We start from the raw sequence: 22366 nt of genomic DNA, 5'->3' as shown, positions 1-22366 counted from the left end.
ATAGTCAGATACTTTATTTATCTTTCTTTCAGGTACCTAAACCTGTGGGATAAAAGACCATGTGTTATAGAGTTACTTCTCTGACCAGTACAGAACCAGGCTCCTCCTTACTCACTTTATGCTAAACTGTGGGAAATCATTCACCAGGGAAAGTTTGCCAGGCAGTTCTGCAGTTTTATTTTAAACTTCCCGTTCTTCTCTTCTAAATCTCTCCCTTGTGACTTGCATGTTTTTTGTCTAATGCAATCTATAAGGTCTTCAGAGCCCAGATCACCTCTTGTTATAGGTGTCCTCTGTGCGCAGTAACTTAGTTATGGACTTTGCTATGGCTGCAAATGCTCTGAGACCTTTGTGGTGATCAGGTAGTTTATATTTGCAGACGAGGACATAACATTAACTCAGTTTTACAGATGAAGTGTGTCATAGAAAGACTGACATCAAAATTGTCCATCTGAAGAGTTTAATGTGCCTGGGCTCTGATAGTTCAGGGTACACTGCATAGACTAGTGCAGTTCTTCAGGTGCACATAAGGTACTTTGATGGTCCTGAAGATTAAAATCCAGCATCTCAGGCTAAGAACCTATGCAATGAGGAATACCCAGTTAGGGGCTATCTGTTAGAATTGCTTGCTCACGATCTAATAGAAATGTCTGGCATTTAAATCACATACTTCTGCGCACTGGTAGGAAGATAATCCAATGCTTCAGAGCGCTGACTAGTTACAACATCTATGGCAGTAACACAACAGTCTCATTGTTGTCTAGTGGACTTACATTTTTATCTGAATGAGGCAAAAATCTTCAGGGAAAAAATGTGGTCAAATAAAGAACTAGTCTTATAGGGATTGCATGAGGGAACAAAATCCGGGCTTAATGGTATTTCAGTTGGTTCTTCTTTTTTTTCATATTTGTTTTGATTAAAAACAATTAAATTGGCACCCTCCACCCACAGTTCTATTAGGTGTATCACAGTTTCCAATCAGGAGAACATTATAGCATACTGAAGAATGCTGTGAAGATGTTTTAGAATACCGATTATTAATTGAACTAATTTTGAAGATTAAGATCTTGTGACAGCTTCTGAAGTTTAGCTGAGTTCCAGGTTTATGTTTTGGATCTGGCTAAATGTCCTGCCCATTGTACAGGGCTGTTGTCCACCAGAGTGTATGGATCAGATAATGGGTTGCTTAATCAACTGTTGCCTATTCAGATCTAGACTTTCACTTAGAAAATAAATGGAAGTCAATGTTTTGGCGTGTGATTTATGAAAAGTTCAAGAGGAGAAATATAAGTTGCTCTGGTGTTTGTTTTAAACAGGAATGAGGCAGATGAAAATACGATTGCTGGGACATTTCTTCTTGATCTTAGAAATTACTGTAAAGATATTGATGTCGATCCATCAAACAATCAATTTAATTTCACTGGATTATCTGGTTTTGGAAGCAATAACTTCGCTCTGGAGTCTGCTGTGTCTGGAAGACTTGTGGTCAGTTGTTCGTGACTTTATTTTAGATTGTCCTGTTTTTGAAGTCAGCTTATTAAATATTATAAGTTCTTTAATTGTCTGTACAAGAAAAAAATAATTACTATAAATCATGTGACAGTGGGTATGACGTGGAGAATGACTGTTTTGACTACATGTGAACTACATACCCTTTGATAGGATACTTTCTTTGGAATCTATGGAATTTGGTGAACAGAGAACTGTTTTCTCCAGTTTTAAATAAATGTGTTAGAAATGATTGAAAAAAAACCTTCCTTTTTTAGGGAGTGTGAAGCACTAATTTTGATATGGATAAACAGAGAAATTTGTTTCCATTTCATACCCAACTATTCATGACAGACTGTGGAAGATCTGTGTTATTCAGCATGAAGAATTGAAATACTTGTGAAATCCCACACTCAGTAAATACTTCCCAGCCTCACTGGTCAGAATTGTAAAACCACTTTGAGTGGTAAATTTTCACAAAAGTGTAGTGGGATTTGTACTTGTGTTACTGTGCGTGTCAAAATATGGATTCCGTATGCTGATAGCTGCTGGTATATTTGCATTGACTGGAACCTCCACCTGTTGCTGGACATGTGCAGTGGTGGTTTTTTCCTTACTTTAAAAAGAACTGTGGACAAATACAGAAAAAAGGAAACAACAAAAAATAGGCGTTCCATCTAAAAAGCAAGAGTGCTACAGGAGCAGTAAAACAATTTTGCATGACTTACTTTAATTTTTGATCTGAGGTGTACATGTCAATAAGCACTGCCACTAGCTGCTTCATCTGCCAACATTAAAAGCATTTTCATTGCTGCATGGGACATGATTGTTGTCAGCCCTTTGATCACCGTGTATATATAATATACCACAGGCTATTTGCAGTGTCCTGTCCCTGCAGGAATTTACCTGTAGGTGATAAGCAGTGGATGCTTGTGCTTTAGTCCTCTTGCCCTGGAGTTTATGGGGCTCCTCCAGAGAGTTCAGGAGATTAGAATTTAAATCTGCATGAGCAACCATTTAGTAACAACTTGATTCTTGGATAAACACTTGTGGCTGAACCTGATACCTTTAATACGTGTCTGCAGGCATGAGCTCAAGGGGTAACTATTACTATTTAGCAACAGCAGATTCTTGTTGAACCAACAAAGGGCACAGCAAATTGCCAGCTCATTACACGCTGTTTGAATTAACCAGGTAAAAGGCCAAGACGTTATGATCCATATGATAAAATTTCCTGCACTATAGGGGAAGATATTTTATTGGCAGAAGGAAAGTGTTTTCAATTGCCAAGAGACACTAGAGTGTGAACATGTAGAAAAAGCCTGGAATTCAGTCCTTTAACTGATTAATAGTCTATATTACTACTACATGGCAATTCTGTATATCCAAGGGGGAGACCACACTTGCAGAATGCTGAAAAAAGCAATTTCCATCATGAGTGTTGTGACTTTATGTAAGCAAGTATAAATATAACTGTGTTTCTTTTTAATTTAGATGACTGAAAGTATTGATTTAGAAAACCCAGCTAATCTAGGAGTTGAAGTTTATTCTTTGACTGTCAGGGTGCAAGATATTGCCTGTCCTAGCTACTCAGGCAAGTATCCCTTTTACACTTCTTTTGATATTTTCCTGTGCTGTAACAGCATGGAGAGAAGAATGCCATATGTATTTTGAATATATGCATGAGAAAATTTCGCAGCCATACTTAAGCATGATTTAATCTTCTGTTGTATTTCCAGATATCATCTACATTTACATCAGGATAAAGCCAGTGAATGAATTTTTTCCAGTCTTCAGTAATTTATCATATGAATTCAGTGTTCCAGAAATTGCTAAAGGTACAGTAAGTAGTACCTACATGATAAAAATAATAATGTCATGTTGATAAGTACTTTTTGCTCCAAATGGATTTTCATGTATTTGAATGAGGAGAATGGCTCGAAGTTCCGGTTCAACTGGGGTCTCACCATACAACCACCTAGTACCCTTAAATAGACAAAACTGGCAACAACTCCAGTTGTACAGATGGAAGCTGAGACACACTAAAATTCAGCAATTGCACAAGAAATCTGTGACAGAGCCAGAAACTGAACTCAGATGTCTTGTTTTAGACTGTCTTTCTGCTCTTGCTAAATTAGCCTTTTGGAGGGACTGTGATGGTGCAAAGAAATCGCGATAAACTGACACAGGTGAGTGAGGACTCCCCGGGCTCAGACATGGTGCAGGTTGGCCACCCCTCTGTCCCCTTAGACCCAACTCGCCCCGGGTGCAGTGGGTACCCTGGAGGTAGGATGGAAGCGCCTGGAGGAGGAGGCTTGGCTCAGCCAGAGGAGCTCCTCGTGCCCAGAGCCAGGGTCCTTCCCATTCCTGCAACAGCCCAGGACCAGCGGCTGCAAACGTGGCCTTAAAACTGAATTTGTTCAAACTTTTCATGTGCTTGACTGCCACCTCAGCACCCTCCCTGTCCCCTGGTGAGTCCTGCACCTCATGAGTGTGCCGAGCAGTGTCACTTGCATCCCTGATAATCCTCACATGCCAATCGCAAGTGCCAGCCTTGTTCTGTGCCGTGCTGCTTGGGATGCAGAGAAGTTGGCATGGGAATGGCATCTTCTCCAGCTTCAGCCTCTCCCTCATATGACCCAATGTACCAAATATAGAACTTCTGTCCCAGGACCTCACTTGCTGGCTTTATTCTGTTGCCTGAGAAAAAATTGAGGGGTCCGTTAGATAGATGTTGGATAAATCTTGACCCTCATTCTGGACTTCTTAGGGTCACAGAATAATTGAAGCTGTAAGGGAGCTCTGGCGGTTTCAAGTCCAACTCATGTTCGAAGTGAAGCTAGTTTCACACTTATATCAGGTTTCTCAGGGCCTCATCCAGATGAATTTTTAAAATCTCCAAGAATGGAGACTGTACAGCCTCTCTGAGTCCCTGTTGCAGCTAAGCAACCTTCATTTAGGTAATTTTAGCTTGTATCCAGCTGGAACTTCCTGTGTTGCGGCTTGTGTCTGTTCTCTGTTGACCTTTCACTGTCTCCTTCTGAGAAGAGAATGTCTTGGTTTTCTGGATATCCTTTAGGCAGTGGAGCAAAGCAATTAATTTCCCCCTTTGCCTTCCCTACTCCAGTCTGAACAAACCCAGCCTCATCAGCCTCTCCTTCTGCACCCTCTGCTTAGCCCCTGACACCTTAGTGGCCCTTCCCAGCCAGTTTGTTGGCAATGCTCCTTGTACCTGGGTCACCAAACTGATCACAGGTAGCTTTATGAGTGCTGAGCAGAGTGGCATAGTCACTTCCCACCATGTGCTGATAAGACCCTTGTTAATACAGCTCAGAATGTGGTCTCCATTTGGCCAAGGATACCCCAGTGGCTCATGTATAACCTGTCCACCAGGCCCTGGGGTCTATTCCTGCAGAGCTGCTGCCTGCTCAGTCAGTCCCAGCCTGCACTGACACATGGGCTTTTTCTGGCCCAAGTGCAGGACTTTGCATTTGTCTGTGCTGAGCTTCCCAAGTCCTGCTGGCCCATAGCTCCAGCCTGCTGAGCCCCTCTGAACTGCAGCCCTGTCCTCCAGCACATCCAGCACTGTCCCAGGCTACTCTTACTCACAAACCAGCCCCAATGGCTACACCACCGAGGAAGATGTCCAGTTGCATCACTGCACCTGAGTGGAACATGGTGAAGTTGCTCATGAAACTCCAGGAGATTTAGCAGCCAGATAATCTCACATCTGCTTGAATTCATCGAATTATTCTGGCCAGGGCAGGCTCAAAGCACAGGTGAAGGCAGCTGTGCCTCTTGTCAGCAGAGCTGTAGGCTCTGTGGTGCTTCTGTGTCCATTTGCCTAAGCCAGGAGGCAGGGCTGGGAGGAGGAAAAGACATACTTCAAGCAGCCCCGCCAGCCTGCCCATGAGCTCCTCTCCCTTGCCATGGGTGAAGAAGCAAATCCAGATTTCCAGCCCTCATCCTCAGCTCTCTGTTTTCTTCCTTTTCTGGCCAGGAGTATCCTGTCAAGGCCCGCAGGTCTGCAAAAATCACTCCTGCCTGCCCTATGGAGAGGCCGCTACTGAGTATGGCAAAGCTGCAGCTTGGCCTGGAAGGGAGCTGGAGAGACTGGGGAGACTGGGGGAGGCAGGGGCAGCTCCCAGAGGGGCTGCCTGGTAGAGGGACCCTGGTAGCCCTGGCCCCCACAGGAGCCAAACTGCCAGGAAAGCAAGGAGGGCTAAGGGAGGACAAGGAGGCACAGGGTGGGCACTCAGCAGAGGAGCCCAACCTTCAGGTGTTCATACCACCACCTCGCATTGATCAGCAGACTGTTGTTCTTGCCCAGCTTTTCTTTCTATGGTGCATGGATGGAGCTTGGCTTTCTACACTGTTTCGCAGTGGATATAATGCAGGGAATTTAGTGGCATTTCCTATTCTGTGTGTTTCTCCTCATACCACTGACGTGTACCTTTGAAATATAACACTTGAAACCCACCTGTGTCATGGCTATGTCTGTAAATGTCTCTGTGTTGGCCACAGAACTTTGCTGGTTACTGAGACTGTCAAGAGAAATACTTTTGGACACAGACTGCCTTTTATTTAGAGCTGAGTTGACATTAACAGAGTACTTGCTATTGCTGTACCCAACAGGAGCCAACAGTTTGCAGTAGGGCTGGAGTTGACAGGGTCAGGAAAGAAAAAAAAAGCCAATCCTTCTTCTACATCCATCTTCTGTCTTACTCTGTGCATGTAGACTATTCATCCTCTATGTGCATGAGTCATGTGGATGCATTTAGCATTGAATCAGTGTCTGCAGAGGTGGGTGTGCACAGTCCCAGCTTTGTTCTCACAGTTTACAGCACTGCCATTTGTAGTTTGCTTCATACATGCTCAGCATGAAAGTAATTCAAACTGCTTTTCAAACACCTAAGAAGGAAGAGCAGCAATTGCTTTTCAAGGCAGACAATGAGCCTTGTTCCTCTACACCAAGAACCAAGCCAGAGCTTGGGCTGCCACAAGGCAGGAGTTTGTGCATGTCGGTGCAGGGCTTGTGGTGGCCCTGACCACCAGAGCTCTTCTGTTGTGCTTCCCTACATGCTTCTCATGTTTTGGTATTTATGGCTATCAGGCAAATCATACATGGAAGAGCCATAGCACAGCATGGTGAACTAGTATTTCTCATACCTTCGCTTTACCTTTTTGGAGTGAAATCTTTAAAACAAATCTTCAGTTCAGCTTCATTGGGTTTTCGTTGGAACAAGTACTCTGTACTTCCTTTTCCTTAAAATGTTAATGAAATACGGATTTTCTGTCTCTCAGTTGGATCCAGCGTTGGAAAGGTGAATGCCAGAGACAAGGACTGGCCACCCAGTGTCATCACTTATTCCATCATAGCTGGAGGAGGCACCAGGGATTACACAAGTATCTTCTGGATCAGTCCAACCAAAGGAGTTGTGAAGATTTTAGCTAGATTAGACTATGAAACAACGCAGAAACACATTCTCACAGTACAGGCCTCAGATCAAGAGAAGACTGTGACAGCGTCTGTGAGTAAATCCACTGCTTCTACCTCTTCATCTACATTTTTGTCCCTTCTGATAAGAATGGTATGACATTGGGCAAAGCACTTTGGTCTGTAAAAGGCAAGTCCACCCCTGCACAGAGCTGTATATTAGTCAAATGAAAGAGGTGGTGTTCACTCAGTCTTGGTTTATCTCTTACAAAGAGGACTAAAGTAATATTTTTATGTTTTTAACTCTGTGGGTTTTGTTTCTCAGTCTATTTTTTTCTAATTTTACCTGGGCAGTGAAATTGTTTTTTGTGCCCTAGACAATTTAAGATATTCTTTATGGCAACATATATTCTGGAAGACAGAAAAAGGACAGAACCTTGAGGCTAGGTAGCACAACCTAATTTTAGTGATACTTAGTGCCAAGTCTCTTACAGATCTCGTGTAGTGACTCTTGACCCTCGAAAATACTTTTGATTTTGTATGTGACATTTTTTCACTGCAGAGTGCCCAAAGTAATGTGAGAATCATATTGCAGCCCATCGGAGTTGTGTTTTCATGGGGTGGGACAGAAGGGATGTGCTGCATCTGCATACCTTGGTGATGGGATGAGGGTTTGGACAGCCTCTTGTGATGATGTCAGAAGGTCCACCCAGTACAGCTGTGTCTATGTGGGCTACTGGGGAGGGTCCCTTGCACATGCCTCCCCCTGACTGTGATCCAGTTTTGTCCCTGATGGTGCTATCTGGCAGGAGCCAAGAGCATGCCAAGGACCATGATAATATTAATCAGTAAGGCTGTGATGCCCAGACCTATTTTATTGAGAAAAAAAAAATAGATTATATATCCACAAAGGTATTATGTAGTCACTTCTTTCAAAGAATTCCAGTGTCCCTCACATACAGACTCCTTTTTACTTCTTTTCATGTCTTCTCCCTCTTGACTGCCTTTTGTTTGATTTTTGCACATCTGTTGGGGAGAGATACAGGTACTAGGCCTGCTTTCTATTCCAGCCAAGCACTACCCATGGAGATCTTAAGTGGGAGGTATTTAATCTTTTTATCACCTATAATATTTCAAGTTGATGACTAAGGAAAATTTAGCATCAGGAGGTTTTTATGATGACAAGTTTATCTGCTGCCTGTTAAAGACCGACAGACATTAGAAGAGAGATCTTTGAGAAGGGCAACCTTTTGCTCTCAGCCAGCTAACCCCAGCTGACATCAAACACATCTAGCTGACATCTAGCACAACCCAGGGTACTCCCAGCCATGCAAAAAGCATTACCAGCATTTCTCTCTCACTAGAACCGTCAGTCTATAAGGATTCTACCTTCCTTCCTTGCATGGATCATGCTCTGAAATACTATAAAATACGCTAAGAAGCCTAACTAATGACTGTGAAGCTATTTGAGAGTTTTGAAAGGAAATTTAATCAATACTTGGTACTATTATTATTTCTCATTCTAGCTATGACACACTTCAAGTGATTCAAAGAGTCAAAAACATCAGCTTGAAACCACTGTGGTTTGGGAAGATGATTTAGGTTAAAGAACCTGCTCCCAGAAGAGAGCTGATCACAAGAAAGTCAAATGATCATAGATGTTTTCTGGCAGAAACTAGATAGATAGATTCATTGCTCTTCAAATCCTGTTGATCAAATAAGCAAAATGGGTAAAGCCAAACAGTTTTTGACATTCACAAAATTCTGGCTCAGTGCAGTGGATGAGCTTTCAGCTTGCTCTTGCTCTTTTCTTTCAGGTAACTGTCAATGTTCTGGAAGTAAATGATGAAGAACCAGTTTGTTCACCCAATTTCTATTCGTTTCAAATCCCAGTCAGCTTAGCAGTTGGGACCAATATTAATGGCTTCAGGATTGAATGTAAAGATCGCGATTCTGATCCTAGGTCTTTCCGTTACTTCATAAATGAAGGTAATGTGTTACTGGGAGGAGTGCAAAAATTCGTGAATATGGATGGTTTACTTTGATTTGTAAATGAAAGTCTAGCACAGTTTATGTGCTACTTTTCATGGTGAGCTACTTGTGATCCTCAGGTTCTGCATATCATTACGTTGCTGCTTACCACAAGAGCTGTCTCTCAACAAATCAGCTACTGGTGCTACAACCTAGAACCATTCCCTTGCAAGACTGGATTGCTTACCATGTTAATTAATTGGCAATTAATTACACAGTTGATAAGAACTTCAGAAGAATGAGCTGGAGTGATATGCAGGTCAAATTTCCCTTCCAATTACAGATGAGTAAATCTTGAGAAACAATGATGCTTTCTGTTACTGTGTATACCTCACCTTTAGATGCTGGTACACTGTTCAAAACAACTGAGTAAATCTGCATGTCCTCAGTTCATGCTGTATGCATTAAACCCCGATTTTAAGAATATTTGTTTGAACCTAATAATCAGTTGCAACCACTTAGAGAACAGCAATGGTATAGGGTGATGCTTGGCTTCACAGAACAGAGAACACATTCTCTCAGGGCAATTCCTTTTATTTTGTTGCTGAGGTGACTGCTGAGAAGGAGAGAACAGATTGCCCAGGTGCCAGTAAAAAGCTGTGAGCATAAAAAGAGAGAAACTCTGTCCTGTTGTAGCCTCTTAAAGCTGCAGAGGAGCATATAAAGGCTGTGTTTGTATTAGTAAATCAGGGTCTGACCGCAGGTCCAGTTTTGGCTGTACAGACATAAGCAGTGCCATGCAGTTGGCCTCTGAGCTACAGAGCAGCCCATGGCCCATTTGGTGCTGTGTGGTAGACGTGGCCTTCAAGGTCACTTCAACTTTGCAGCAATAAGAGCAAAACCAAAGCGTATCTGGTGCCTTCTCATGGTTCTGGTCTCTCATACGAGTGATCTGCCTGGAGCTTAACAGCTGGGGCTGGCTTGCCTGCAACCCAAGCCACTAGCAGATCTCCAGCTATTAGGGACAGAAATTGAGAGGTGGGGAGCATCACAGAACTCCTTTCTCTGCCTCTACAGTGCAGACAGAGCCCTGGAGGCAATTAATGTCCGTGAGTTGTTATCTCTCTTCTGGAGGACCTGTTCAAAGGCCTGTGCCGTGGAGAACCATGGGGAGGGGCTGGAGTGGCCCATGTGGCCACTCCAGGGACATCCCAGTAGTGGAATGAACCTGCAACAGTGTAGGGTCCTCACCCCAGCTGGGTGCTGCTAGTTCAGGGTGCCGTCCAGTCTGTAAAGACAGGTTGTTTGGATGACCTCTTGTGTGCCCTATGTGGCTCTGAAGCATCTCCACAGTCTCCTCTCAGCTGTGTCCCCATAGAGGGTCTTTTTCTGTATTTTAGTGCTTTTATGACTATATTGTTTTAAATTATTTTATATGGTTTCAAGAAGACTGAGGAGCCACTCTTGTCAATGACATTTCACCACAGAGGTGCATAGTGTTCCAGAACAAGTTATCAACAGAAACTGATATTTTTCCTTGTTCCATGCATTTATTTTAATGTAGGATTAAAGTAAACTTTTTTACTTTTTTTTTTTTGGGGGGGTGTTTTTTTTTTGTTTTGTTTGTTTGTTTGTTTTTTCAGGCAATGTGAACAATCATTTCACCTTCTCACCAAGTGCTGGCTCTAACGTATCTCGGCTGATTCTTGCGTCAAGGTTTGACTATGAGAGTGGACTTGATACAAACTGGGTCTACAGACTGCGTGTCCATATAACAGATGACAATTTACTATCTACCAGGGACAAATCTGCACACCTCATTAAAACTGGAACGGTGACTTTAAGCATCAGAGTTATCCCAAACCCAACTACTGTCATTACCACCACAGTAAGTTCACTGAAATTTATTGCTAGTTCTGCATTTCTTTTATGGACTAATCTTCATAAGTTCAAAGAAAAGAGGGTAGATGTCTGCAAAAGGAAATAAATAACCTACAGTGGGTGCAGTCCTGGGAAGTGCTGAGCCTTGTGCACTTCGATTGAAGTCAAAGGTGGTTGATGTGCTTAGTGTCATGAAGGATTGGTCCCAGGTACAGAGTCATAACATATGTTTTTTATTTTAGTTTCTAAAACAAAAAGGGCAAGTAGCCAAAGGACTGGGCATGCTGCCATTATCATGCAACTGGAAAGTTAATGATCTTGGCAGCTTTATTAATAAGGAAAGAGCAGGGGTTAACCTTTGCCTGGAACCTTACAATTACCTCATGCATTTTGCACTACCTCTTTTTTTATTCATAGCTGTTAACTCTCAGCTGCCTTGCACTTGAATGTGCTTCTTTAGCAGTGGGACACATTAATCTGTGGCTACAGAAGTTGAAACAGGCCACAGCAACAACAAGAGGTCCTCATCACTTGGTAGGGACCTTTTTCCACCCCTGAGGTCACCCTCACATACAACCTTGAGCATTCTGTCAGGAATTGAAGCAGTTGTGCACAGTCTCAGTGTGTTGCTGAGGTTTCAAACAGACAAAGCTGGAGGAGTGGGATGGGTGTTTCTGGTTCTCCCTATCCATGTGGTGGTCCATGGCTGAACTGGAGAAGCCTGCACTACTTTCGGCAGCTGGGATGGGATCTGGCCTTGCACAGCCTGTGGAGCTGGGAGTTTGTATCACAGCAATACAGGCTACTCTTCCACACAGCCATCCCAGGCAAGCTCTGTCTCACCACTTTCATTTTGGAGATGATTTCCAACCTCAGGTGCAGGACCTGAGGAGAACTTGCTTTCATCCTGCCTGCAGAAGTGGCACAGCCTGAGGGTACAGACCACTCTGTCCTCATCCTTCTGCTGGTTGCTGCCTTCATCCCTTGCTGCACCATGTGTCCATCCTCTGGAGTTCATCCATGTTCTGCCTGCCTGCAGATGGCATTACCCTTTTCTCCCTTGCATGCAGAAATGAAAATATGAGGATATTGGTGAAGGGGTAAAAGAACTGTAGAATGATCCAGATTTGCTAGAGGCTATTGGTAACTGAGCTAGAACCAGAGGATTCTGTCTGCAAACAGCACATGCAAGTCTGGATGCTTTGCTATGAAAATGCTTAAATCCAAACTTACAGACTGATTAATAAACCTGTTGTTATCTAATGCTCTGTTGGGAAGGAATAAATGGTTTTCTCACAGCCTTTTCCTCCCCCTACTTGATGTGGAAATGAAAAGCTAAGCTGAATAACAAAACTTATTCTGTATTTCTTTCCCGTGCTTTACCACAAATACAAACAGTCTAGACCACATACCACAGCATTAAACCTGTCTCCCCAGAGATATCAGCCTTCTATTTTCAGTCTGTTTTCCAGAAGAGCAATTCCATTGCAGCAACTTCTCCCATCACTACTCCTTACATGTGATCAGTGCAGCAACTTGATCAATCAGATGCTGGAAAGCTGGTATTGTAGAGTAGAAGCTCTGTTATACAACATCATTTGTGACTTCAGTCCCAGTGAGGATGGAGTTGTGGTGGTGAATTTGAGATTATCTGAGAGATTGTCCAAGGATTGGATGTACCCAGCACCATTGACTGACACTAGATACTGACAAATGTTCATTCTAAACTTTTCTTTTTAGTAGTTACTCTTACTCAGTTCAGCTACCTGCCAATTTTTGCAAGTCTAAATAAGTTAAAGATATCCTTAAATACGAAACAAACAGATACCCTACTAAATCTTGTACACAATGTGATTACACGTCTTAAAGAAAAATAAATAAAATCTTCAACACACAATCAAAACTGATAGTGCCACACTAGATAATGATCCTGGTAGAACAAACAAGTAAATGCTGATCCATGTGAGGATAGTTTCATGGTGGGACCCTAATGAATGGGTTGCCAGTGCCAAGTGAAGTGCCAGCTCAGAGCTGCATCTCCTAGCACTCAGGAAGATGTGGGAGATTGCAACTGCTCAGGGAGTGTGATTTTCCCTTCTGGAACAAGTCACAGGGAGAATAAAAAAAAAAAGGAGATTCATTTATTTTTATATGATAACCCAATTCCTTGGGGTTTAACTCCTCTTGCAAAGGGGGCTGAATGATCACTGCAGTGAAGATGACCTACTTCCAGTTTTGCCTTAGGTAACAAGAAACCATTATCTTGGTGATGGCAGTATTCCCTGGAGTTACCTTCCAACAGTGCACTCACAGCTTCTCAGGCAACGTGAGGCTTTTAAACCCCACCATGGCATACTTGTTTGAATATAAGGCATTGAAAGATGATCTGGAACCTCATTTTTGTGTTGTGGGTGGGCTCCATTTCACCTGCTCTTGGTTGCTGTAGGAGCTCAATGGTCCATCTCAGTCAACTGAGCTGCCTTGGCAATTGGCAGGGCATGGCAATCAGGATCACGGGATGAATCACTGTCTCCAGCAGACACTGTCTCCCTATGCCCATCATCTGCAAAGCCCTGGGGCCAGGTACTTCAGCGCAGAAGTTCAGCCAGATGAAAGGTGCTGTTGGTGTCAGTAACAGCCCTGAGGAGCTTTTCCTATCTTGTTTTGACAGCCCAGCTTCACTGTTGTGACAAAAAGGGAAAACCTCTACTCTGACTCGGCGTGGTACGTGCCGTTCGTCATCACCCTCGGCAGTTTGCTTCTCCTCGGACTGCTGGGGTACCTGGGGTTCCTGCTGATGACATGGGTCCGCACTCGCCGCCCTCCGGCAGGCAGAGCAGACGGCACACCTCTGTGAGTCCTGCCAAATGTCACGCTGGGGAAGTGCCCAGCAACAGCCAGTAGTGTCAGAGAGAGCTCACACCTTTCAGCAGCAATTAAACCTATGCTTTGAATACTTTATAGCAGTATACCCTTCACTGTAGTATTACCAGCTACAGTGATATTTGGAGTTAATGATATTAAATCAAGGAAAAGTGTCCAAGACATTTTATTTTGTGGGTTTACTAGTAGTTTAACAAACACATTAGCTGAAGGTAACAGTGGAATTAACAATTATGACCTATAAAGGCAGCTGCACTTGCGAGGCACAGCCAGAGTCCATGCCTGACTGTGCTCACCAAAAATACGAATGTTTTTGGTTTGCATTTGGCTGCCACTCCAAGGGAGCTCCCACCTAGGTAGTTACTGGATGCATATTCCTACCTCTCAGCTATGAATCCCAGAGTCCTTTTCAAACCTTGATACTCATGCCAAATTCTTTGTTCTGGCAAGACTTCTGCAGATTTCCTGGAGTTTTAGCCAAGCCTGTTGCAAGGCTCTGGCCCATAAAACTTCGTGGTACCTCTAAGTGCTCGTGCTTGGCAAAAGCCATGGAAGCACCTGGGACCAGCTCTGGTTCATTGTGGGAAGCAACAGAGATCCCTGCTGGCTGCTGTCTCAGTGGGCTGGAACCAGGCCGCCTCTAAATTGACTTTTTACTTCACAAAACAAAGATAAGGAGCTCGTTAAGTGGATTGAGATTGAAAAAAAAAAAAAAAAGAAAGAAAAAAGATTTCCATAAGTATTCCTAGGATTTGGACTTAAATTTAGAAATCATAGTAAATGTAAAGAGGTAGTATATGGCTGTGATTATAACTCAAATGGTGTGTGGAAGAAATTTAGCAATTTGTGATAAAAATGACAAATGAAACTAGCAGCATATAGCTTGACTATTGTTATTATTTATCAATAGGCAAGTGATTCATTTGGAGCCAGGCTCTCCCATTAAAGAGCAATTGCTATGTTTTCAAAAACATTTACAATCTTTCAGATATTTTAAAAGGTGTTATCTGAGCACACTGAATCAAAAAATTGACCTTCCTCCAAGAATGGGAAAACGTGACAATATTTTAAAATGTTTTTCCCAATTATAAAAATCCATCGTGCTATCATCAATAAGACTTTATTTTTTTAACGTCATCTCTTCTTGGAGAAGGGTTAGAGCAATGCTCAAGGCTGTTTTCCTGTTTGAGAGTAGCATTAAATGATGCAGGCCTTCAGTGAAAGCAAAACCAGAAACCAAACAAATCAAGCAAATCCCAGAACTCAAGGAAACACATCCTTCTTGCCAAATGACTGAGAACAAAGCGTGATATTTTTGTGTACACACACGTATGACATTTGTTAACTACACTCTTAATCTTTTTTCATTACAGGATAAATGCTCCAGGTGTGTACCTCTTTTCTATATTTTAATACTTAACAACAAGACCTTGTTTACGATTCAGTGTAAAGTAAGTAAATCCATTTCTAAAAAAATAAATGTGACCCAGTACATGAGTACTGAGATTAAATAACCCTGGCTGATTATGGGAGGCTTGCGTAAGTGATTTCCTGGTCCTTTTGTTCTTCAAATCTATTAACTACCAAAGCCTGATATTCTGGCATGGATGCTAAAAAATGAGTGTATTTTTTACATGCAATTCATATGCTACGTGTCCAAAAAGAATCCCATCCCTCTGCAGCACCTTCAATAGTCTTCTCCTTTCTAATTCCCTGCTCTCTGGTGCTTTCATTTGTTCCCTTGACACCATTACTTCATGTACCTGAAGATTTATTTTAGAGTATTGGTGTTTTTAAAGGGGGTTGTATAACTTAGCAGGGGTATAAGTTGCACATATTTTAAAAGTGCTTTTTTAAGCAGTCTTGTTCCTTTTAGTCCCGTTAGCTTTCCGCTAGCAAGCATGGCTCAGTGAGACCCTGCTTTTATAACTCCCTCTACTCAATTAGTATCTCCAAGCTTGAAAAAAACACACAGCTAACAAAATCTAATGAAATTAGCTGTTGTCTTGGTTGCCCAATTTGAGACATTTCAGCACTGGCTGGTTTCCAAAAATGGATGATGGGTGCTTTCTGAAAAACTGGTTCCCAAATGCTGGGCAGCAAAGGCCAGACAGAACAGGTTTGCCATCAGTGCTCAGGTTGGGACCCATCTGCAGCACTTCAGAGTGTTGCATGCCCGGTTGTAAAGCTTGTTGGTGGCCAGGTGTACAGTTCTCCAAAGAAAGGCCATTAAATAGGCAAGGAGCAAGCAAGAAATCACAACTACTTGGGTATTATCCACAAATTCGTGCTGTCAAGATGCCTGTGGTACTGCTGCTGTATTCGCATGTGGGATGAGTTAATAGTGTGGTAAATTCACACATAACCAAACTGTTCTTCAATCTGAATTTTACTTGACTGGATCTGCAGCACTTCCCTGTTTTGTCTCCACGTGCATTTCTAAGTGCACAAGCTTTGTAACTACAAACATCCATGAAAAAAAAAATTACATTTAGAATTCAAATATTCTGAAAGGTGAATTTCTATATGTGTTTGTATTATTTAGAATGTGAAATTTGTTAAAGAAACCGTTGTTATTTATTCATTACTGAAGGAATAAGAACTTTCAAGGCTAAAATTTGATTAGTCATTGGCAACCCTGCATTCTCACTCCAAAATTCTGTGAAGGAGTTTGCTTTTCAAACAGTATGAAGGATCATGCTTTGAAAAGAAATAAGGCTCATGGGAGATGCCACAGAAGTTGGGTACCAAGAATGTCTATTTGTTTGAGGAAATCTTGGCTTTCGTGTCTATGGTGACTGTCAGAAAAATCCGATTCTTTAGAATGTGCATTTCCTTTTCTTTAGAAAAGAAGAAACCTAAGAAAGAAGTGGTTGTGGTGAGTACTGCCAGCCTCAAAACAAAACCCTGTTTTGCCTCGCCCCACCATGCAAATGATTGTGAGACCCTTTCTATGAAAGGCATCTGTTTTCCAAAGAGAATATCAAAATGAGGAAAAATGGACTGGTCTCAAACGAAAAACACTTCAGTGCTCCAGCCAGCCTCTGTATTTGGAAGCAGCACTGAGATGCTCAGCCTTTGCTTCCAAGTGCCAAATTCTCCAGCTTCTCTGGCAGCCCTGTATGTGGGAAGCCATAGAGGAAGTGCCTGGAGCATTGACAAGGAGACCTGCTGCAGCCATACAGGCAGGAGGACAAGTGTCCCAGCATCACTAATGGACGCATTATGCTGCTGAGACACCAGCACAGCCAACCCTGACCCACCTGAGCCCAACCAGTAAGGTACACAAGTGTACCCAAGATGTAGAGCAGAGGTGTCAAATACATTTTCACCAGGGGCCACATCAGCCTTGCAGTTGTCTTCAAAGGACCAAATGTAATTTTAGGGCTGTATCAATGTAACTGCTCCTACATTTATACAGTCCTAAATTTACATTCGGCCCTTTGAAGGCAACCACGAGGCTGATGTGGCCCACGGTGAAAATGATTTTGACACCCCTGCTGCAAGAGTTTAGTCTTGATAAGTTGTTTGCAGCAAAATGCCTTAGTTATTCCTACTATAATATGTTTCATTCATTTTTCAGAGCATAAAGGCTGCACAGGACTTTCATTAGTTCACTCTCCCTTCCCAAGTTCTTCAGAGAGGGGATTCCCAAGCATCCTCTGGGTGGAAGGGACCATCTTATGGTTACACACGTGGAGACATTTAGCATGTCAGACCTTATTAACTCTCTGAACATCTAGTGGCAACACCCTACACCACAAATGGCTTTTGTTGCCAGTTTTGATTAAATCTAGCCTACAGGAACGCAATATGCAGGTTGTACAAATCCACCTCTATCCATGCAGGTCACGGTTTCCAAGTCACTGCTCCTCCTTCTTACTTAACTAATTCACAGAATTCATTTTGCATTTTGTCTCTCTTCACAGACAATGACAAAGCTAAACACTGTCTTTGATGGAGAAGCCAGAGACCCAGGTAATAAAAAGCTATTAACAGTGGATATGAATATTTGGCTGGAAACAAATGGGATTAGTTGGTTTAAATATGGTTCGATATTTGCTTTTTGTATTTCAAGTTTGCTGTTTCCAAGGAGAATGGGAGCAATATTCCACAGACAGTGAAAATCAAGACAGTGCCTTAGTAACATTTCTGATGGCAGAATGTACTTACAGGTCTTGAAAACACACATCCAATGGCCAGATTATTCACTTCTCCTCTGCTAAACCTGAATGTATGGATCTGATACAAGAAGGTGGGAGGGGAGGAGCAGTTTGCAGCAAGGCTCCAGTGCTGTCATGGCTACGTGTTTTTACCCTTCCTATGTCTGGGAAATGGCCAGCAGATTAATGTAGCTGCAGATGTACTGACTGTACTGCAGATGTACTGCGTCTAATGCCTGAGGGCCTCAGCATGAAGGGCGGAGGCTGGTAAAGTGTGACACAGTCAAAATAGGTCTTTGATAGATCCAAAAATAAGTCCAAAACAATAGGTCTAAAAATTTTCCAGCAGAAGGCAGGCTTGTTTCAAGGCTTGGATTCATCTGGCCCAATTTCCACTCGAGTGCCTGTACCTTGTGTTTCTTATTAGCTGGCTTGGAGCTGTTGGATACCATGAGCTAATAGGAAACACTAGGCATGGGGACTTCAGTAGAATTTGGGTGAACAAATGGGACCCTACTGTGCAATTAAGCCCATCCACAAGGCTGCTCAATGCCAGTTTGGTCCAGATCCAAGCCCACCTGCTATTTATAAAGAGATTTGGAGGAATGGGCTCCAAGGTCCCTGCTTTTTCCAATATGTAACTGCATTTGTAAAATATTAAACATGGATGTTCTCTAGGCTGCTGCAAGAGCTGCTGCCTGGTGTTTTTGCAGGACAGCTGGTGGCTCCTTTCCTCAGCAAACCTGACCACATCAGACTTAAAGATATCTGAGCCCATCCAAACTGCCCTCCAGAGCTGTAGTGTTTGTGTCATGCCTGAGGCAAATGTTAAGCTATAACACAGCTTTGTGGTGTCAACAGAGAAATGTGTGTGCCACACTCCTCCCTTTTTCCCCTCCATGGCTCATCCTAAACTTGAGAGGATCATGTGTTGGTGGTTTGGAAATGATATTTAATAATTCCCAAGACATCACATGTTGAACATGATTAGGAGGGATGGTCAGGAGCTGCTTCCTGATCTGGGCTGCTGTAACATGCCCGCCTTGTAACAAGTGAGAAAAAATAACATGTAAAGAGATCCAGTTTCATCTTTAATTGCTCAAATTGTGTTAATATGTCAGAAACCATTAGTTCTGATACAAATTGTAACATATAGCAACATGTAACCACTGCTTCTTTCCAGGCCTTGATGGTGTTTTGTTTGTCTCATATTAATAATGTTTAATTACAAAAAAGTGCCACTATTCCTGATTCTCCATCTGTTTCACAAACAACAGTGATTTCGACTGTGAGGCAATCACACTGGACGCATTGCAATTTTGCCACCTGTAGCAAATAACTGAAAGAGAAGACATTTGCTTTTAAGTAGAAGTAGAAATTACATATAAAATTAAAAAAAAAATTATTTCTAACAAGGAAAGGTAGCCAAGTGTGCTAAACATCTCAAATTTAGCACTATTTACATATATATTAGGGAAATACATACTTGCACAAACAGAAAATATGTAGTATTTCACTCTGTTAATGACAATGTGCAATCAGGCCTGGAGGAAGGCATTTTGTGCAAATGGAGGAGAAATACGTACAGCCAAAATTCACTGGGGATCCCAGATCTCCAAATCTTGGATCCACCTAGATGACCTGTCATGGTCTGGAAGATGTATGTAGCATATTGTGCTCCTAGCAGGTTTTGCTAGCTCAGGTAGGCAATTCTGCTAGAAAAAATAGGTACAGACATATACAGTGGCCTTGCTCAGCATGGCCAAAGACAAAAGTTGTGGGAGAGCTAGTCTTAACAACTAGGACCTGCCTGTTGCATGTCCATGTTAACCCATGCTAGTCGTAACTTGGATAGAGGTGTAGAATGATAAGAAGGTCCCTTTTTTTTTTTCTTTGTAATGGGAGCATTTTGAATATTCCTATTCCCTGAACTGCAGAGTCAGTTTATATACAGATAGAATAGCATCTCCCCTGAGGGGTCGCCATGACACCCAGATCCCCACGCTTGCTTGTGGAAATGAGTCTTTCCCACTCAGGACTGACTTCCCAACTCAGCTGATATTCCAGCTGCCTCACATTTCTTGTTTCAACCCCATCCTGAGGGGAATTGTTATGTCTTGATCTGCTAAAGCAGGAATGATTTTAATCAGTTGTATTTTCTCCCTTGCAAGTTACTGGCAAAATGTATGAATTCAATACATTGTCGGGGGCTCGGAGGTGGAAGAAAAGCAATGAGCTCCTTCAGCTGGTGCCGGCCATGCAGGTAACATCCAGTGGCGCAGATGATGGTGGACAAGAGACAGATAGAGCAGAGGCAACAAGTAAAAAAGAGCCTTCAAGGAAGATGAAAGAGCCAACTGCAGAGGCAAAACCAGCTGCCAAGCCCTCAGCGGAGTGATCAGAAACACCAGGCCAGGATCGGCTGAGATTGCAAAAGCCCAAAGAGGAGCCTGAGGACAGGGGCTTATTCTCGCCAATCCCCCAGGGCAGATACCAACCTCCTCTCCCCAAATGACCACGGCGTTGCCATTAAGCCAGCCCTAAAGCAGGATGCGTGGGACTCCAAGACACTTCCCAAGCGATCCCCACTCCAAACAACCAAAGAATCAATAAATGCTGGCAGATGTGATTTTCTCTCTATGTATCCCAGCTGCAAAACATCAGGTGGGCACAGCTGCATAAACTGGACTCAAAGGAGGGAGGAAGCCAGAATTACCTTTGGCAGGTTTAGGTAAGAGTGTGAGAGAAGGGGAGGAGGTGAAAGCGGGGGGAAGCTAAAATGAAAGGAGAGTCACAGACAGAAGCATCCAGTGCCGGCTGTCCTCCAGCTACAGCCGCTGGCAGTTTCCTCCTGGAAGAGCTCTGCACCCCAGATGGCCACAGCCACCTGCTCTGACTGCCTTTGAGAAGGGCAGTGTCCACATGCACATGCTTCTCGTTCGTGAATGGTGTCTCCTGTCCCTGCTGAGCAAAAAATGAGTGAAAAGCACATCAGGGTTGAAATGTTTGCTGGTAACAGCTAAAAATATTTCCTTTTCATTCAGTGTTTTATTTCATCTCTTCCTTGCCCTCCCACCTTGCTGTAGAAAAGACCATGGCTTGAAAGCAGCTTTGGAGTGGAGAAAACCCACAGCTTGTTACAGTATCACAGGCTGCCATGTCAACACTTTCAGCTTATTTATCTTTTCTAACACCAGCAGCATTCAATATCTTCACCTTTGGTATTTCCTCTGGCATATTTAATGTTTTACAGAATCAAGTGGAATACACTCAAAATAATGACATTAAACACATGGGGTGAAATAATCTTTTCCAAGTGTGGGCATGTATTATGCAAGTACTGTCTAGTAACCTCTAACATAAAACAAGCAAACCCTGAAAGATTTCATAAAATGATTTTAATCCAAAGAAAATTAATTATAAATGATGATTTAATGCTCAATATGATGGTTTCTTTTCTTTTCTGATTACGAAAAGTTTTTTTAGTGGCAAGGGATTGATATCAGGTGGCAAAAGAAAATACTTAAGTTGAGCAGGGGCAGTCAATGAAGATTTTATCCAATCTGTAACATGCATTGTTTTTTGTTATACACTAGAGGACCTGGATGAGGAGCTCCAATGTAATTTCACTAAAGATCCTACACTTCACAAAACCACCCGTCATGGTGCTGTGGCCCTTTGCCGTGCTCCAAAGGAGCGGTTTGGCTCAGGAACAACTTCCCTTACAAACACCAAATGTCTTCATTGAAATGCCACTTCATTGCACAACCAGAAACCATGTCATGAACACCACAGCAACAAAGACAGGAAAGTGTGATTTATACTATCTGAGCACGTTATCAGTTTGCTGTGTCTGCGGTGGTTGTTATAGTGTTTGACTCTCCAGCACTAAGAGCACACGTTCAGCACCCCAACCCACTGTTGTTTGCATTTGTGTGCTGTAAATATGATACATTCAGTTCCTATGCAGGTGGTTTTCCAGTGACACAGAGAAGTTCTGTGGTTACTGGTAAGTACTACTGTAACTGATTCTTCTATCTCTGTGACACAAAGCTACCCACAGGCAGCCCTGGCACCTTCAAACATTAAATCTTCATTACCTGAAGAAGTTAACTGCATTGTTTTCGTGACAGGAGGACACAGAGGCTTTTGTATTTGTTTTGCTTTGCATTTCTTTAAGGCAGCCACTCTGTTTTCTTGGTTCCTCTCATTCTACTCGTGTGATTAAGAGAGATTTTTTTTTTTTTTTTTTGGTTTAATTTATTTTTTTATTTTGGGGAAACAGAGACAGGCTGTAGTTTCAGCCAGGAAACCTAGAAAGAGATGGATGAAAACTCATCGTTCTTTACTATTCTTCCTGACACTGAGCTGCACAAACTTCTTTCCTTCTCAGGAAAGATTCCAACAGCAGCACAACATGATATCACAGCATGCTCACTCTGAACATCTGCGTGTGCAAACACGTTGTCATGGCCAACACTGATGGTGCTGTAGTCTGTCACAGCTGGCCAACAGCTGGGTGAAAAGCAACTGCCCTTGTGAT

General features: G+C 42.7%; 1 protein-coding gene across 1 annotated transcript in view; it reads left to right on the top strand.

Moving 5' to 3' along the window:
* Positions 1–22046, top strand: part of CDHR3 (cadherin related family member 3) — a 39554-nt gene extending 17508 nt beyond the window's left edge. Inside the window, 11 exon segments of the mRNA XM_065855435.2 lie at positions 1317–1485; positions 2983–3082; positions 3228–3326; positions 6793–7019; positions 8743–8914; positions 10540–10784; positions 13449–13630; positions 15034–15047; positions 16507–16538; positions 17590–17638; positions 19995–22046. Coding sequence (XP_065711507.2) covers positions 1317–1485; positions 2983–3082; positions 3228–3326; positions 6793–7019; positions 8743–8914; positions 10540–10784; positions 13449–13630; positions 15034–15047; positions 16507–16538; positions 17590–17638; positions 19995–20338 — 1633 coding nt within the window. The 3' untranslated portion in view covers positions 20339–22046.
* Positions 22047–22366: the final 320 nt, after the last annotated feature.

The sequence above is a fragment of the Patagioenas fasciata genome, chromosome 1 (assembly GCF_037038585.1).
Source record: "Patagioenas fasciata isolate bPatFas1 chromosome 1, bPatFas1.hap1, whole genome shotgun sequence".
NCBI lineage: Eukaryota > Metazoa > Chordata > Aves > Columbiformes > Columbidae > Patagioenas > Patagioenas fasciata.
Note: the sequence above shows the minus strand (reverse complement) of the source record. Positions and strands in the feature narration are given on the sequence as shown.